Genomic DNA, 19,309 nt, shown 5'->3' on the forward strand with positions numbered 1-19,309 from the left:
CACAGTTTAGGGAACATCCACTTGTATCTTAGTCCTCCTCATGCACACTGGATGTTTTTACAGCGGCTGTTTTTGGCTTTTGGCGGTTTTTTCTACAGCCAGTAAACTCCCCAGCATGTTATCCTATCTGTCCATGTACAAATAGACTGTAATCAGCGGTTTTTGGCTGTAAAACAAAAAACCCCAGGACTAGTGGGTTTCTAGAGGAGTTTTTAGCTGTAAAGACGCTCTAACGCTGAAAAACACGGCAAACCAGCATTTTTGGACTTTTTCTGAGCAAAAAAAAATTTTTTTTCTTAAAAAAAAAGTTAAAAAACGCAACCGTGAAAAAAAGTGGCTAAAGCTAATGCAAAAACGCTAAAAATGCTGAAAAACTCACGTTTTTTTTTTTAACATGACTTTACACAGCTAACATTACCAGCATTATTAAAGTGCCCGGTGTGCATGGAGCCTAATAATTAGTTCCTGTGAACTGTCCTTTCTACTGCTTCCTCTCTATCCTGCCTTCAAGAGGGATTTCACATGTAGGAGTTTGTATCTATCAATACGTATGTCTTCCTCTGCTGAGACTTCTAAATTCAACTGGGAATATTTGTTTATAGGCCTTTACCACATTGCACTTTACTATTCTTAGAAGTTAGTCTGTTTACTGGCCTTGTGTTTAATACATACAGCTAATAGACAGACTGCTAATGCTTTGCTGTTTATTAGGCTTCTGTTCGAGGTAATTAAAGGGAAGAATCATTGACTGTGATACAATATAAATGCCTGTAAAGCCATCTGTCTGTGGAAATTATACAATCATCATTATCGTTTTTCTGTATAAGACACAAGTTTTATGTTTAAAAGTATCTTGTGTAACGTACAACGCAATATGTAGTCATCGTATAACTTAAAAAATGTGAATCAAAATGAAAATATCAGCAGCACTCAAATCTTCATGCTTCACAGTGAAACACGATGTCTGTCACTTGCTGAGTTGCAGCTCTCTGCAGATCGGAGAATCTTAGTACTCACAGAAGAAAACACAAGAGGGCGCACTCTCCTAGTGCATTGCCATGGTAAAAAATGTATTTATTTAAAATAACTGACAAGTGCATAATCACAAAAGGACCATAAAAACAAACATGGATCCAAATCTTTCAGTACCCGACAACTGGGGTCATGTGAAACAACTACCCAGTTGAAATCTATACTGGATGAGGGTGCATTTTCCTATGCACCATCTGGCCAATAGATGAATGTAAAATCTATAACCTTTATTTAAATATATAGAAAATGTATGCTCAGCTGTAATTAATGCCTACTGGAGTGGAATGTACTGCGCACAACAATATGACTGGATACCATTGCAATTATGTACCTTACATCCAAATGGTGAATAACACCAGACCAAATCAAATACCATACCGTTTTAGATGAAGTGACGGCATACAGAGAGGCACTGTAGTTTGATTTTAAGGCTATCAGCTTGAATATATAATCTGTTAAGGAAATGGAGTTACCCCATGGACAAAACTAATTAGATAGTATAATCTATCTTGCTACAGATATGTACTATGGGTACACTCATCCATGGGCTTAAATGTCAGCCTCTCATGGATAAGCCCCATCCATCACCATATCCAGACAAAAATACCTCACTGTCTTGAGGAATGCAAATGATGCACTGTAGAACGCAGTACAGACCTCTCCAAAAAAAAAAAAGGGGGGGGGGGGAGTGAATACTATGTGCATTCAAAAAGAGCTCCCACAGAAAGACCCAAAGAAAAAAAAAAAAGAAGGAAACTCTACATGTTTCGCTCCAAAAAAACAGAGCTTTGTCAGGAGTATAAAGAATAAAATAGTTCACATAGTGGCTGGAAGTTTTGTTCAGCTGCACATGGTGGCAAAATGGCATCTATCGTTTGTTTCACCTCTATATATAGAGAGAGCCATCAAAATGGCCCCCACACATGCTCAGTTCCTCAACAGACATCATCTTGTGGACAAAAAACTGCACATGCTCATTATCTCAACAGACGCCATCTTGTGGACAAAAAACACAGCATCACAGCAGCACATCAGTCCACAACACAAGAGACACTGCTGGTGCTCTCAACCACTGTTAATGCCCCACTAATTAAGGACCAAAATTACTGTTCATACCATTATATAGCATATTTTGTGTGTTTCTTATAGATTCTGGCCATTCGTCTGAATGCCTCTGTCACGGTATAGGGGCCCTGCCAATTATTAATCTGACTTAATCCTTTTATTAATTCCTTGTACCAAACATCCCCAGATTCAGTTACTGTATGTCCCCCCTTGTCCTCCTGCCAAATGGCCTAATTTCAATTACTGTAGCTTCCTCTTCCCTGCCAGCTTGCTACATGTCCCCAAATTGCATTACCCAATTCCCTCCACCAGGTCCTTTTTGATGCCCCAGGAGCCCAGTGTCATCCTGGCCCCCCCCTCGCTGTGTCCCCTGTCTCCAAACCTGTTTTTCTCCCTGTTGCCAATTGACCCCCCTCCACCTCTCATCCTGCCGCTTTCACCAGCCCTGCCACTATCTTCTCCTCCTCCGGTGCGGCTGCAGAGGAGAAGGTAACGAGGTTCACACCTCTCCGAGGAGAGGTGTAAAACCTCCCGCAGGGATGTTCCGGGCTGTGGCGTCACACTGACTCCACCCCAGCCCTGTCATCTGCAGTGCGGGCACGGTAAGTTCCCGTGCTTGCTGATGTCCCTGGACATAGGTTGCGCTCACGAGACGCACGTCCCGTGTCCAGGGGGCGTGCCTCGTTGCCTGGCGACGAGGCACGCCAGCTCCGGCCCGCCCCGGTTGCCAAGACGACCAGAGAGCGTCCTGCATCAGCTTAAGAAGCTGATGCCGGGCGCTCCAGTCATCTTCTTCGCTGCACAGTCACTGAGGGAGCCCAGCTGCGGCGGGACCCTTGTGGCTGGACTCTGCCCGGACCCCAGCTAAGAAGGGGGACTGCACCCAAGCCTGCCTTTTGCCTGAGACCCCAGTCCAGGGGGATTGCCTGCTGGTTGCCTGAGACCCCAGTCCAGGGGGATTGCCTGCCGGTTGCCTGAGACCCCAGTCCAGGGGGATTGCCTGCCGGTTGCCTGAGACCCCAGTCCAGGGGGATTGCCTGCCGGTTGCCTGAGACCCCAGTCCAGCGGGATTGCCTGCCGGTTGCCTGAGACCCCAGTCCAGGGGGATTGCCTGCCGGTTGCCTGAGACCCCAGTCCAGGGGGATTGCCTGCCGGTTGCCTGAGACCCCAGTCCAGGGGGGAATTGCCTGCCGGTTGCCTGAGACCCCAGTCCAGGGGGGAATTGCCTGCCGGTTGCCTGAGACCCCAGTCCAGGGGGGAATTACCTGCCGGTTGCCTGAGACCCCAGTCCAGGGGGGAATTGCCTGCCGGTTGCCTGAGACCCCAGTCTAGGGGGGAATTGCCTGCCGGTTGCCTGAGACCCCAGTCCAGGGGGGAATTACCTGCCGGTTGCCTGAGACCCCAGTCCAGGGGGGAATTGCCTGCCGGTTGCCTGAGACCCCAGTCCAGGGGGGAATTGCCTGCCGGTTGCCTGAGACCCCAGTCCAGGGGGGAATTGCCTGCCGGTTGCCTGAGACCCCAGTCCAGGGGGGAATTGCCTGCCGGTTGCCTGAGACCCCAGTCCAGGGGGGAATTGCCTGCCGGTTGCCTGAGACCCCAGTCCAGGGGGGAATTGCCTGCCGGTTGCCTGAGACCCCAGTCCAGGGGGGAATTGCCTGCCGGTTGCCTGAGACCCCAGTCCAGGGGGGAATTGCCTGCCGGTTGCCTGAGACCCCAGTCCAGGGGGGAATTGCCTGCCGGTTGCCTGAGACCCCAGTCCAGGGGGGAATTACCTGCCGGTTGCCTGAGACCCCAGTCCAGGGGGGAATTGCCTGCCGGTTGCCTGAGACCCCAGTCCAGGGGGGAATTGCCTGCCGGTTGCCTGAGACCCCAGTCCAGGGGGGAATTGCCTGCCGGTTGCCTGAGACCCCAGTCCAGGGGGGATTTGCCTGCCGGTTGCCTGAGACCCCAATCCAGGGGGGAATTGTTCCAGTGTTGACCCCCCTACTCCCCCTGTTGGATTACAATCTGCTACAGAGACCTTTTCTTTGCCCCGTACTGGACTACAAGTGTTTTAGCCCCTTCTGGCTGTTCCCCTACCAGCGAGTTTCCCCCTCCCTGCGAACCCCCTATTGAGTGACTGTCATCTTTTTTGTCTCAGTAAAGCTTTAAGCATTTGCCATCTACTCTGTGTGTTCTGTCCTGCCTACCCTCTGTCACAGCCTCATGTATACATTGGCTTCCAGGGAGTGTGAATCAAAATTAATCTCCTTTTCAAGAAAACCAGCCATTCTGGCCATTCGTCTCAATGCCTCATGTACATTCGTTTCTTGACATGTAGTAGGTATCACATTAGAGAATACCTCATTGGCTTCCAAGAAAAGTGAATCAAAATCAGTCTTCTTTTCAAGAAAACCAGCCATAAGTGTACCTATCTGACCAAGGCTGTAGGTCAAAGGTCGCAAACACACGCAATATCAATCAACTATTGAACTAAGCCCTAATTGTAAATCATCATCTTTGGAAAATAACAAATCTATACTGGACGAGGGTGCGTTTTCCCTAAGCACCATCTGGCCAATTGATGAATGTAAAATATATAACCTTAATTTATTTGCCTAAGATGATGATTTACAATTAGGGATTAGTTCAATACCTGGTTGAAATGACTGATGCGTTTTGGGAGACGGACTCCATGTCTCAAAGCTCAGCTCAGCAGAAGGGAGTCCACGGTAATGCACGAGGAGACTGCTCCCTCTTGCGGTTTTTTTCTTTTAAAAAATTTAAAGCAGAACTTCACTCTCTTAATCAGCATTGACTATTTTTATTTTTTATGCTGCTAGCATTAGTAAATGAATTAACTAAACTATTTCTCTGGTTTCCAGGCCTTTGCAAATATTATACATCTCAGGAGAGGAGGAGGGGTTTTCTCAGCTAAGCACACCCTCCTGCCTGCATGCCTGATCTAAGGGCAGATGGATTTGAGGAAGTAAATGCTACATGAATTGTCTGCCCTTACTCAAGGTTGCGATGGCCAAAAATGCTAGGGGGTGTTTTTCAAAGTGATTTCTCAGCAAAATATATCATGGAGACATGGAAGGAAGGATACGTTTTCTTTGAATATTAAAAATGAATTAAATAGCATTTTTGGTTTGTGGTGCTCAGATACACTATAGCGTCTCCTTAAGATGCTTTCTAAATAAAGGAAACCTGCCATGGAATATAAACAGTGTCTGCCATTATCTGAGCAGTCAGGGTGAAAATTCAACATGCATTTCGTGGCATTCTGATCCTCCGGCTTTTAGACGTTTAGGGCTGGTTTACATCAGTATTAGCCCTCTGAAGAGCAGCCCCTGTCTTATCACTTTTCTGAGAGCAGTTGACAGGAGGTGAGAAGGCTTTGGGGTTGATTTACTAAAACTGGAGAGTGCAAATCTGGTGCAGCTGTGCATGGTAGCAATCTGCTTCTAACTTCAGCTTGTTCAATTAAGCTTTCAAAAAAAACATGGAAGCTGATTTGTTTCTATGCAGAACTGCACCAGATTTTGCAATCTCTAGTTTTTCTAAGTCAACACCATTGTGTTGCCTCCTCACTGCCTTTTCTAACCTCAAAAAGCCTTCACTACCGCCCTGTAACTTCATGTTGGAGTTAAATTCTTGCCACAGGATGTGTATACTGCTGTCCACTGCCTTTGCAGCAAGTGTTACAACAGTAAAATCAGTCTGTATATGTAGTAAAGCATACTTGTAATACTCACAGTGGAATCTAAGGGGTTAATCCTTAGCATTGTGTAAAAATGCTGTTTGATCCTGACTTCTCTGATCCTCCCCTTCTTCCAGTGTTCTTCATACCGTGTGGAGTCACTCTGCACATACTCAGTTTGGTGTATATTGCTAGAGAGGTTTTTTTTTTTTTTTCTTTGGAGAGTGCATGTGATCAGCACAGGGCCAATCAGCACTGCCCATACAGAGGTCAGGGGTTCTGCATCCTCAATAGAATGAAAACTCCTCCTACAAGCTTTAACATGTACTCTGCTGGACACTGATAGAAGTCACAAGACTCATTCATTGCTGATGATGATCAGCACAGGGCTAATTCGCACTGTCCAGACAGTGGTCAGGAGTTTTGCATTCTCCTACAGCAAAAAGAAAACTCCTCCTACAACCTTTAACCAGTGCTCAGCTGAAGTCACAAGACTGCTCTAACTGCTGATGAGAAAATGTATTTAGCAGTTTATATTTACTAAAATAATTGCATTTCCATGTTCTGTGCACTGTGGGAGACCAGATATAGTGAATGCAGGTTTAGTAACACTTTCGGGGGAGTGGCTGGGGAAGGGGGGGTAAAACGTGGCTCAATCATGTGTTTTTATTCCCCCCCCCCCCCCCAACAACTAGTTTAAATTAGTCCTAAAGTATTATGCAGATGGTAAGCAGATTAGACATTCTGACTTATTCCCACTTCCCCGAATAAGTTGTTTGCTGGTAACTCAAACATTCAGGCTGGTGTGTCAGTGTAGACTGCCAGGTAACGAGTACATTCAGAAGAAAGTCAGCAATGGCAGCAGGTGTATTGGGGCCTGTTCACATTACTGCATTTAAATCTGTGGAATGCGTTTTTCGAAAGCGCATATTGAGTTTTTAACATGTTTTTAATGCATTGCGTTAAAATGTAAAACTACATATGCGTTTTAGGTGCGTTGTACATGCATTTTTATCCTTGGTTACCTGAGAAAAAATTAACGTGACTCAAAAAATGCACCAAAAACGCACTGCGTTTACATGTTTCCTGTGCCTGATTATAGAAGCATGCCCCACCTGCGAGTGGAACTAACATAACTTGTTCTATCTCTCTTGAACTGTGGAAATAAAGACTAAAAAGAGGGGCAAACTAGGTGAAGCACCATTGAACCTTTATTTCCATCCATTTAAGCTGCAGGAAACCTTTCTAAAAGGACAGAAACTCCTTTGTGCCTTATTATCCAAGATCTTTTAGAAAGTAAACGTGGGAGGAAATGTTCCTTCTAACATGTGCTTTGTATATTCCCCAGGTGTCTGAACTCGTAAGAGAATACAGGAGAGAACACCTGACAGTGTGGGGTAATGCCGACTACGAAATTGTACAGAAGTGCCACAAAGAGGTGAGAACACATTAACTCGGCTCTTGGGAGTGAATTGGTTTAGCCATGAATACCATGTTCTAAGCGGGATCTGCGGCAAAGTTAACCCGTTAACCTAAAGCTACCATCACGTTTACGTGGTTTAGTGCAGTAGCCTAATAAAATCTTGCCTCCTACAGCTTTTGAGGGGTTTCCAGCAAGCACTTGTGTTCTGACAGCTGGCGCTAGTGGCTGTCCGAATATCCAGACGGTGCCTGCATTTTCAATCCCAACCATGGCACCAACTGCCTGTAGTTTGCATGTTCTCCCTGTGCCTGCATGGGTTTCCTCCGGGAATTCTGGTTTCCTCCGAGAATTCTGGTTTCCTCCGACACTCCAAAGACATGTTGGTAGGTTAATTGGCTCCTGTCTAAATTGGCCCTAGTATGTGTATGTATGAATGTGAGTTAGGGATTAGATTGTACACCCCTTGAGGGTTAGGGACTGATGTGAACGTACAATATATATGTAAAGTGCTGCGTAAATTGACAGCTCTATGCAAATACCTGAAATAAATAAATAAATCTTTCAGTCAAAAGATGTTGGGTGGGAATGTGCAGACAGGGCCACCCACAAAGCACATTTCTGCCACTTCATCCTTATTCTAATCCCCTAGACAAAAAGGAACCTAGCCCGTGCAGTGCGAAGTGGGGCTCACCACAAGGATAACTTTGTCCCCAGCCCAGATCTCACCTTTAATGTGTATTTTCACTTTTGCAGCCAGACTGGGATAACACCTATGTTATAGTGGTCATGGGTTCTCATTGACAGAACAGAACTTAAATATTTAAGAATGGTTGTGTACCATTTTACAGTAGATGGTTTTTTTCTGATGACTCCAGCACTGAAAAATCCTACCTGGTTCTCTTTGTTTTTGAAGGGGTGGGGAACTGTGTTTGTCATATTTAACCCTGTCTGTACCATGCTAGCAGAGCTCATTATCGTTTGTAAACTAGATTTCAACATTGTCTGTCCTAAAGCCAGCTTTACTCTTAGATTGAAAGCTCCAAGGAGCCCTCCTAACCCTCTTGTATTGAACTGTATTGTTGCCGTATTGTCTCCCTTTATATTGTAAAGTGCTGAGCAAACTGTTGGCGCTATAGAAATCCTGTATAATAATAATAATATACATGGATCGATATCCCAGCTGAACTGGCCGAGATTTATCCATGTATGGGTAGGCTGATTGTACCGAAGTCAAACCATTGATCGACTTGTTTACAACCAGCCTGTTGGATTTTTTTTATGTGATTACTGCTGGTGGCTATAGCCACCAGCAGTAATGATTGTGTTTTGCTGGCTGGGAAGACTCCCCACTCCCCCCCTTCCTCCTGCAGAACACAATAGCACTGTGGGAGGCATTCCCCCATCAACTCGGTTTATGTGGAGGAATTGAATCAAATCATCTATGGCCTGCCTTAGAAAGTGTTAAAGATTTAGAAGCTGGTCCCCTGTATTGTATGTTAAAGGATAAGTTAACCTTTTAACAAAAAATAATAAATGCACATTTTTTTGCAGGTAAAAAAATGTGCATTTATTATTATTTGTTTGTGGAGCTTCTAAAGGATTGCACAAGCGATCAGCAGAGCACTGGGGCCATGCAAGTCTCCCCCTGACCTGTCACTGTATCTGCTTGCTCATACATCCCTTACATCTGGCAGGCAGATACTCACAGGAAGGCTCAATGAACTACCATGGCATTGTGTAGCAGCGTTGTAGTTCATTGGAAACTACAATCGAACAGCTGCAAAGGCTGCTGGGACTTGTAGTTCTCCCATTCACAGAATACTGTGAATGTGTGATGTGGCTTAGCAGTCCCGCACAGCCACGTTTTTTTTTTTTTTTTTAAATTGTGACAGCTAGCAGGGAGGAGAAAATCCCCTGCTAGCTGTCACTGGGGATGGGGGTGTGTACGGGGGCTGGTCCGATTGGAACATGTTACACCCTGAATATGGCTGAACCACCTCACCACAACCGCATGCATTGCACACAGGTACAAGGCAGTTGCATCACAGCCCCATTAACTTAAATAGTTTGCGTTCACTCAACCACTTGCTTTTACCAGCCCCCTGGCTACACGTGTGAATGAGCCCTAGAGGTTTACTACTGCTAAAATGCCAAATAATCAATTTACAAATCTTGAACACTAGGAAAGGATCCCTATTTTCATAAAAGTTATTTATTTTCTGCTGATACCAATAATATTTGGAAGCTAGCGTCATGTGGCTAAATAATAAAGATCCTTATCCTTGTGTAAAGCTTTGTGAATTGAGCCCCCAATGCCACATCTGTATTTCCAAACTTTGCCACAATGAGCTTGTTCCTGGCGCCATCTACTGGAAAGTGCTGTGCTATACGCTATCCAGAGGTGTTGAAGAGTGCCGTGGTGATAAACGGAACTCCAAAAGGCAAAATGATATTCTGACTGAGAAGTTGATTGCTAGTGTGACAAGGCTCCAAATGTGTAGTAAAGTAGTTATGCATCCTACCCATTATTTACCTTAATACATTGCTTGCTAAATGTTTAGGCATCAGTATCCCCCCCTCCATCTCCCACTTTACTTACCTGAGCTCTCATTTCATCTAGCGCTGTGCACATCTGCTGCTCTTCTCTCCCCTCACTTCCGGGTTTCACTGGCTTTGCTGGGGCACTGGGGCCATTGGCTCCTGCTTCTGTCAATCAAAGCCCAGGGAAAAAGGGGCGGGACTGATTCTCGCTGTCTGTGTCAATGGACATAGCAGAGGGGCTCAGGAGCGAGTATGCACAGCTGCCCCCATGGGAAGCGGCTTCCTATTGGGCACTGGACAAACAGGAAGAGCCAGGAGCACCGGTGGGGGACCCAAGAAGACTCGGGGCCGCTCTGTGCAATGGAATTGCACAGAGCAGCTAAGTATAGACATGTTTGGTTTTTATTTTATTTACCTTTACAACCACTTCTGTTGTTCTCAGCCTCCTACAAATCTCCAAACTCCTTTTCTGCTGTGATCTGACTTCCTGTTTGAGGGTGACTCCATTCGTTCTCCATGGTCCTACTGTATGTAGGAATGTAGCCACCCTCTCTTGCTCACTCCTGAGATGGACTAGGGACTATAGACTATGGGATTTGTAGTTTGCATAGAGCCGTGTACTTGACTGCAACTAACATGCGCTGCTCATTCCAAACAAACAAAAGTGAGAGGAAAAGAAGAGGTTCTGGAGCTCACGGAGGACATTTCAAGGAGGCAGAAAAACACAAACAATTTAAATAGATATTACAGGGCCATTACGTAGTGGATGTGTATGGATTATTTTTGGAGAATAAGGATGTCGCTTAGTGCCACTTTATGGGCCGACATACACGTTCTGATCATATAATATTTGTGCAATCAATTTTAGATGTATCGGCGTAAATTAAACAATGTAATCAGGGGCTCTATCTTCTCTAACCAATCAATTTGTATGTCATCAGGCAGACCCTTGCACTACATAGTTGTTGGTAGATCTAAAGGTGATTGTATAGTCAGATTGCAATGTCAGTGGTGAGCTTTAGAAGGACAACACCTAATCCGTGAAAATACATTGTTAGGGGGCCTTAAGGAGTTTGGTACAAGTAGTAAGTGGGTAACCCAGTGACCCATTAGGGGGTATTTGTCAAAACTGTAATATCTTTAGTGTTGGTAGTGTTGCTTTATTTATTTTTAACCCAAATTAAGGACTGGTTTATTTTCTATACTCAAATTGCATAATAAATTATTTACTGAATTTACAAATTTTTTTTTTTAACAAGTTCCCACTTTAAGTTCTGTGACGGCTCTGAGGTTGAATTTGAAGGTCAAATCAATGCTCTCAGTTGTGGGCCAAATGGGAAAATAGGCAGACATTTGCTATTTAGCTGTACTGTCATTGAAAATAAAAACAAATGTTGCTCTGGTGGTAAAACAACCCCAAAGAATTACAATACCTAACATTTTTGTAAGTTGTACATGATTTGATATGCAACTGTTAGTAATAAATGTCCCCCAATGTATTGACCTGACGTGTTCTGTTTCCAAGGATTTATAGAATGCAAAGATTCAGCAGAGCTGTTAGATTGTAATTTAAGTGTATGTAAATCCTAATATTGCATTTTGTGAATTTTCCCCCATTTTGGTCTGTTAGATATGTCATTAAAGGGTTTTTGTTAAATCTGTTCGAAAAGTATAAAAATAATCTGACCCTGCCAGAAATACAGTGTTGTCCTGTGAACTCTGCAGTCTTTACCTAACCCCATGTTATGGAGAGGGGGGTATACTATAGTCCTAACACACTTCTTGCCCTATGGTGACAATGCTGCTCCTCCATAGATACAGTCTTATAAGTGAGGATTGACACCTTAGGACAGGAATTGTGTGACCGGTAGGATTACTAGGTGATTGGATATTTAGTTTTTGTAATTTTTTCTTTTTAATACCTTTATTTTTTTTATGAACCTTCCTGCACTTCCTGGATCGTCGCCTAGGCGTAAGTGGGGGAACGAAGTTCCCCTTTAATTAAAAATAATAAATGCTCATTAAGCCACCATCTGTGCCAAGTAAAAAAAAAATAAATGTCCAAATCCCCCAACCAATCAGATTCAATTCTCAACTGTCATTTTATAGTGCATACATGAAGTTGATTGGCTGATGTAAGCCATGCAAAAGAAGTCTTGAGGACTGGACGCTGATAAACAAAATGTTGTTTGAAATACCAGTTTAATTGATTATAGGTCTTAGGGCCATTACAGTTTGCTTAGTAAAATATTTTATCATTTTACACTTAGGGGGTCTGTTTATAAATAATTTGCTGAATGAATGTCACAACCCAGCTGTCATTTATTGTGACTAGATTTGCTTCATACATTATTTCCTTTCCTATGATCATCAGCTCCATCTATTGCCCATAATGTGGTATTTCTCCTGAAATATCTTGATCAGGAAAATACAGCATTATGGCCACTAGGTGGCGCTGATGATTATAGGAAATCACTATAGGATGTAAAATATGTTTAAAATTTGTGACCGCTGGGCAAAAAACTTTTCATAAGAGTTTTTCATCTGTTTCAGTGTGAATAAACCAGATTGCACTACATTAGCTTAACCTAAAGTGTTTTTTTTTGTTTTTTGTTTTTTTGTTTCAGAACTGTGACATCCCACTGCTGTTTTGCTTCCAACGTGTCCTGCTGCTGGTGGGGTTATTCTATACAGGACTCCTGCCCTTTGTTCCACTCAGGGAACAATTTCTAGAGGTCCCCATGCCTTCTATAATCATGAAGTAAGCAATGCAGCTAATTTTGTATACCTAGTTAAATACTCAAATAAATCAAACTACTGATTTATTTAAGGGTTTCCTTTTTATTGGAGAAAAGGAACAGTTCTTAAACACTGGAGCTGCAGTAGTAAATATACTGGTATATAAAAAAACAAAAAAAATTTGAATGGGCTGTTGTGCCCGTGTTTCACACAAGAAAAAGGTGCATGCACCTTTTCAAAAACGCATCCGCAGGGAAACTGCATGCTCTTTTTGACCTGTGGTTCCCGCACCCATGATCACATTGTGGGTTGAAATGCATGGGGGTGCTATTCAGAAACAATGGCAGCCCCACACATCTCACAAGAACAGCGCGATTCGGCTGCGGGAGGTTGCGGGAACAGGTCATTTCTGCACAAGCAACCAGCCTGCAGCCTGTGGCCAGTGCGAACCTGGTCTAAAGGAAGGCACCTCCAGACAAAGCCGTTTCCGTTTTGGATTTTAGCACCATTTAGGTGTTCTGCAAGATTTTTATTGTTATGGGGATTTTATGTAAAGGAAGCGATCTCCAACAGGAACACACACAAAAATAAAAACACATTCACATTTTGTTTTGTTTTTTTTTTGTTTGTTGTCCTCACCTTCCTATTCCATTGATGCCCTACTATTTTTTTGTATGGGCATCATAGGGACAAGAAGTGAGAAAGTCTCCCCACTGAGAACACAGGTAGGTAAAAGGACACTGGTGACATGCTGCTGGCTCTATCAAGTGGCATTGAGCCCAGAAATATGTAGGCACCATCAAATGGGGGGTCACTCAGCTGCCACTCAAAGAACCACTACTCTGGTGGAGAATGGCTGTATTAAAGTTCGGCTTCAAAGCAAGCCTGTCATAAACAAAATTCAGTGGCTATCAATACTAATCTCTTTGGAAAAAAATGGCAGTTGTTTGGCTGATCCAGTGGCTTCAATACCTTCCAAGTCACTGGCCCAGAATAAGTAAGCATTTCAGGGAAGAAATAGTAAAGTTAGGACCCTTCTCTATATTCTGGATCATTGGCCTAAAGCAGGGGTGGGCAACTGTGGCCCTCCAGCTGTTGTAGAACTACAAGTCCCATGAGGCATTGCAAAACTGACAGTTACAAGCATGACTCCCAAAGGCAGAGGCATGATGGGACTTGTAGTTCACCAACAGCTAGAGGGCCACAAATATCTTTGTTATTTGACATGCCCAATCCAATTGACATGTTAGCAATGTTTTTCTAGTTTCGTATCACCTGACATGAGACTACACCTGTTAATTTGGCATTTTATCTCATACATTCTCTGCAGATTAAAAGATCCCTCCAAAATGAGCAGAAGTCATAAATTTGTTGTATGGCTTGCAGATGCGTAAGTAGAATTTATTTATATTAAGGAACAAATGAATTTACATCCTTCATATTTTACTGACCATTGTCATTTGTTGTTGACCTCAGTATGCATGATATGTAGGAAGGTGAGTGTCAGATTCTCATCCTCAACAAATAATCCAAATATAAAAAGAAAATGTCAACTCCGAGAAAAGGCCATCAAAAGCTCTGGCGCTTTTAAAACAAACAAATTGAATCTGCAGTGAAGAAGGGTTGGATCCTCTGTCGAGGTGTTACCATTGTTCTTCTTGTTCAATAAGACATCCCTAACCTGCACAGGAAATGAGGAGAAATCTTCCCAGTGATGGCACTTAAAGTGGTTGTAAACCTTTACATATACCCAGCGAAGTGACTGGCCTCAGGTGATACACAGAGATTAAACACATTCTCCTACATAAGTTGTACCTGTCTATCTGCAGTCTTCTCTTCTGTACAGCCGTTCAGAGTGCTGAGTTCATAAAGCTTGTCTGAGAGTTCAGAAAAAAAAAGGGAGTGGAGATCTGAAATTACACATGGCAGATCTCAGTGAAAAGAGCTCTGAGAGTTGATTGGAGGGAAGGGGCACACCCCCATTCGCACTGTGCACAGGAGCAGAGCTGAAGCTATCAATCAGCTGAAGATCCCTTCCTTGTCACCATTTTTCTTCTTGGTGTCAGGAAAACTTGTCAGAAGGGCCAATAGCAGAGGAATGAAGCAGCAGACAGAAATGACACACAGATTCACTAAAACTGGAGAGTGCAAAATTCGGTGCAGATGTACATGGTAGCCAATCCGCTTCCAACGTCAGCTTGTTCAGTTAAGCTTTGACAAAAAAAAAACTAGAAGCTGATTGGTTTCTATGCAAAGCTGCACCAGTTTTTGCACTCTCCATTTTCAGTAAATCAACCCCTAATTGCTGTTAATTGTGTCAAGTACACACTTGTAGAGGGATATGCTTTGTTCATATTTCATGTCTGAGGTTTAGAACCACTTCTAAAGCAAATAACCCCTGCTGAGATTCCAATCTGTCCCCAGCGTACTAACAAAAAATATTGCCATCGATGTTCCTTTTGAAGATATTTCCCTTCACTTCCAGTTAACACTGACATCTTCTGAATTGGTAGTGAAGACAGATATGCCAAATGGGGCTGAGGATGAACATAATTGACAGAGGTTCTTCTTACTCTCCCCTTTTTTTTTAAAAAAAGTATGGAGTTTGGCTTTAACTTCTTGCTGTATTGTGTGGCAATGTATATTGCTTTGAGAGATTTTAAGTAAATATCCTACTTAAAGTAATATTAAACCCTCAGTTTTTATGCACGTTCAAAAATTTGCTTTTATCCCTTACTTAGGATGCATCTTCTGTATGTTTTAATCCTGCCTACCCACATGGAAGAAAAATATATTTTAAATATATTTTAGAAATATTCTTCCCAAATATATTGACATATATATGCATATATTTAAATACTAACATTTTAGATTCAATATATATACAGGTGAAACTCGAAAAATTAGAATATATGAGAGAGACTTATTACATGCAAAGCAAGATAGTTATAGCCGTGATTTGTCATAATTGTGATGATTATGGCTTACAGCTCATGAAAACCCCAAATCCACAATCTCAGAAAATTAGAATATTACAAACAATCAATAAAACAAGGATTGTACATAGAACAATATCGGACCTCTGAAAAGTATAAGCATGTATATTATTATTATACAGTATTTAGCGCTAAAAGGTTTGCTCAGCGCTGTACGTTATAGTGGGGGACAGTACATGAGACAATACAGTAACAAAACACAAGGGGTTCAAGGGCCCTGCTCTTTCGAGCTTACAATCTAAGATATGTACTCAGTACTTGGTTTGGGCCCATTTTGCAGCAATTACTGCCTCAATGCGGCGTGGCATGGAAGCTATCAGCCTGTAGCACTGCTGAGGTGTTATGGAAGACCAGGATGCTTCAATAGCGGCCATCAGCTCTTCTGCTTTGGTCTCATGTCTCTCATTTTTCTCTTGGCAATGCCCCATAGATTCTCTATGGGGTTCAGGTCAGGCGAGTTTGCTGGCCAATCAAGCACAGTAATCCCACTGCCAAAAGCACCAAAACCTGGTTCAATGACCGTGTGGACAGGTGCCAAGTCCTGCTGGAAAATGAAGTCAGCATCCCCATAAAGCTTGTCTGCGGAAGGAAGCATGAAGTGCTCCAAAATCTCCTGGTAGACGGCTGCGTTGACCCTGGACTTAAGCACAGTGGACCAACACCAGCAGATGACATGGCTCCCCAAATCAACACAGACTGTGGAAACTTCACACTGGACTTCAAGCATCTTGCAGTGTGTGCCTCTCCATTCTTCCTCCATACTCTGGGTCCTTGGTTTCCAAATGAGATGCAAAAGTTGCTCTCATCAGAAAAGAGGACTTTGGACCACTGAGCAACAGACCCGTTCTGTTTTCTTTAGCCCAGGTAAGACGCTTCTGACGTTGTTGTTCAGGAGCGGCTTGACAAGAGGAATACAACATTTGAAGCCCATGTCCAGGATCCGTCTGTGTGTGGTGGCTCTTGATGCACTGACTCCAGCCTCAGTCCACTCCTTGTGAAAGTCCCCAACACTTTTGAATGGCCTTTTCCTGATAATCCTCTCCAGGCTGCGGTCATCCCTGCTGCTTGTGCACCTTTTTTTTCCACACTTTTCCCTTCCACATAACTTTCTATTAATGTGCTTTGATACAGCACTTTGGGAACATCCAACTTCTTTTGCAATTACCTTTTGAGGCTTTCCCTCCTTATGGAGGGTGTCAATGATGGTTTTCTGCACAACTGTCAGGTCAGCAGTCTTTCCCATGATTGTGATTCCTACTGAACCAGACTGAGAGACCATTTAAAGGCTCAGGAACCCTTTGCAGGTGTTATGGCTAAATTAGCTGATTAGAGTGGGACACTTTGAGCCTAGAATATTGCACCTTTTCACAATATTCTAATTTTCTGAGATTGTGGATTTGGGGTTTTCATGAGCTGTAAGCCATAATCATCACAATTATGACAACTTACGGATTGAACTATCTTGCTTTGCATGTAATGAGTCTATCTCATATATTAGTTTCACCTTTTAAGTTGCATTACTGAAATAAATGAACTTTTGCACAATATTCTAATTTTTTGAGTTTCACCTGTATGTTGAAATGCATTTTTTATATATTACAAGATCTATGAAAAATATTTTTTATAAAGATATATTTTTTAAATATATTCTTCAGATTTTTTTTAACTTATATTCTTAAATATATTTGTACATGCATTCCAAAAATGTTGATTAAATGTATTTTTAAAGACATACAGTGTACTTGAAAATGTATCTTTAAAAATATTTTTCATATTTTGTAATCTATAAAAAAATGCATTTCAACATACAGTGTTTGTGTGTGTGTGTCTGTCTCTCTCTCTCTCTATCTATCTATCTATCTATCTATCTATCTATCTATCTATCTATCTATATATATATATATATATATATATATATATATATATATATATTATTTTGAAATCTTGAATACGGCCAAAATTGTAGTATTTCAAATATATGTCAATTTATATTTGGGAAGAATATTTTAAAAATATATTTAAAATGTGGGTATGTTCCAGTTTAAACTGGTCGCATGACTACTGCCCCATGTTTCCTGTTCAGGGTGTCTCCTTTCTCCTGCAGAGTCCTTTGGAGCCACCCCTTCATTCAGGAACTAGAGTTCTGTCTCCCTACACTGTGTGCATCAATAGAAACACACAACCTCTAGCCTAGCATGGCAAGATACTGCTGCTTCTCCTCCTTCCCTCTTCTTATATAAAGTGGTAGTAAACTCAGACATAAAAAATATATAAATATCCCCTGCAAGGCAAAGTTATAATGTGCTAGTATGCATTACATACTAGCACATTATGAAATACTTACCTTAGAACGAAGCCCTCCAGTGGTGCTGTCACTGCTGACAGGGCTTCCATCTCCCCCTGGTCTTCCTTCCGTGTTCGAGAGCTCTGGCCATCTGACTGGCCAAGCTGCGATGATGTCACTCCTGCGCATGCATGCGGGACTCACGGGCCACGGCACAGTGCTCTGAATGAATGGCATGGGTATGCTGTTCCTTCAGAGCGCCAGCTGCTAGAAACAGTGAATATTTCCTAAACAGTGCACATTTTAGGAGATATTCATTTTACATACAGATCAAGCTTTATTATAAGCCTACTTGTAGGTAAAAATCACAAAGCAGACTTTGCTACCACTTGAAGCTACCAGAGTGGCTGGAGAACTTTTTTCAGGAAATTAAGTCCTGCTAGATCAATGGCCCGTTTTGCAAGTACTATAGAACTATGTAAAACATTAAAAATAAGTGCCTATACTGTTTAAAATCCAGTAATTCACTGTCTCGCCCTGTTTTGCACATGCTCAAGTTGCTTTCTATTTTTCGGCACTGTACCAAAGATGTAGAGGCTGATGTGCTGACAGCCTAAAGATTTACTGCTGCTCAGGGGCTCTGAGCTATAGCAAAATGACACCCTCCAGCAAGAAGAAACAGGAACAATGCGGGAGGCAATTTTTAGCACAATTTTGGTATCATAATTTTTAATGTGGAATGTATGGCCCTTGGTAAAGAACATTGTTTTTTTTAGCAAGTTGGTATGGGTTAAGTTGCACTTAACTCTTTCCTTTTCCTTCAGTAGTTCAGGGAAGCAGCACTGAGAGAGTTTACAACTCTCAATACTGCTGGCTCCTGTTCTAAGTGCTGTGGTAGGAATTTGAACAAATAGTTTACTGGGGAATGTTTATTTTATTGTGTTCAATTTGTTAAGCTGAAAAATGCTGAGGGTTTAATACTACTTTAATATCCAGTACCCCAGGCACCTACTAAGAGGCCCAGGTTTTACTTTCACAATAACTTTGCATTTGCATAGGCTGGTTAGGGGTCCCTCTGTATTCTTGATCCACACTATGGTTAGTTTAGCATACTTAGAATTTTGACAGGAATGCTTTTAATAATGTGCATTTATATCCTGTATAGCATTTGTTGTTCAGTGGTCAGAAAAAAAGGAATGCTTGCTGCTGGTTAATGCACTTAACACATTTCTTCATTAGATTGTACTTTTTGCTAACCAGGGCAAGTGAGTTCACAGCCAGCAATGGAGTGGATTTACTAAAGTCAAATAGACCTTTGCAAATGTGTTTGCTCCAGGGATTAGTAAATGAGGGGAAGCTTCACTTTGCAAAGAATACTCAATCACATGCAAGGAAAAAAAAATAAAAAATAAAAACAGCATTTTTGCTTACACATGATTGGATGATATCAGACAGCAGAACCTCCCTTCACTTACTAAGCTCTGGAGCAACTGCACTTGCAAAGTGCACAGTCTATTTGCCTTTAGTAAATCAACCTCAGTGTTCTT

The 19,309-nt window shown here is 42.4% G+C and overlaps 1 protein-coding gene across 1 annotated transcript in view; it reads left to right on the forward strand.

Moving 5' to 3' along the window:
- The window catches only part of GDPD1 (glycerophosphodiester phosphodiesterase domain containing 1), a 110,831-nt gene that overhangs the window by 81,716 nt on the left and 9,806 nt on the right, over positions 1 to 19,309 (forward strand). The window contains exons 6-8 of the mRNA XM_089656995.1: positions 7,128 to 7,217; positions 12,371 to 12,504; positions 13,813 to 13,872. Of these exons, the coding sequence (XP_089513121.1) occupies positions 7,128 to 7,217; positions 12,371 to 12,504; positions 13,813 to 13,872 (284 nt within the window). The remainder of the gene's footprint in view (positions 1 to 7,127; positions 7,218 to 12,370; positions 12,505 to 13,812; positions 13,873 to 19,309) is intronic.

Source organism: Staurois parvus, unplaced genomic scaffold (genome assembly GCF_062004578.1).
Source record: "Staurois parvus isolate SC_StPar_1 unplaced genomic scaffold, SC_StPar_1.0 ptg000029l, whole genome shotgun sequence".
NCBI classification, from domain to species: domain Eukaryota; kingdom Metazoa; phylum Chordata; class Amphibia; order Anura; family Ranidae; genus Staurois; species Staurois parvus.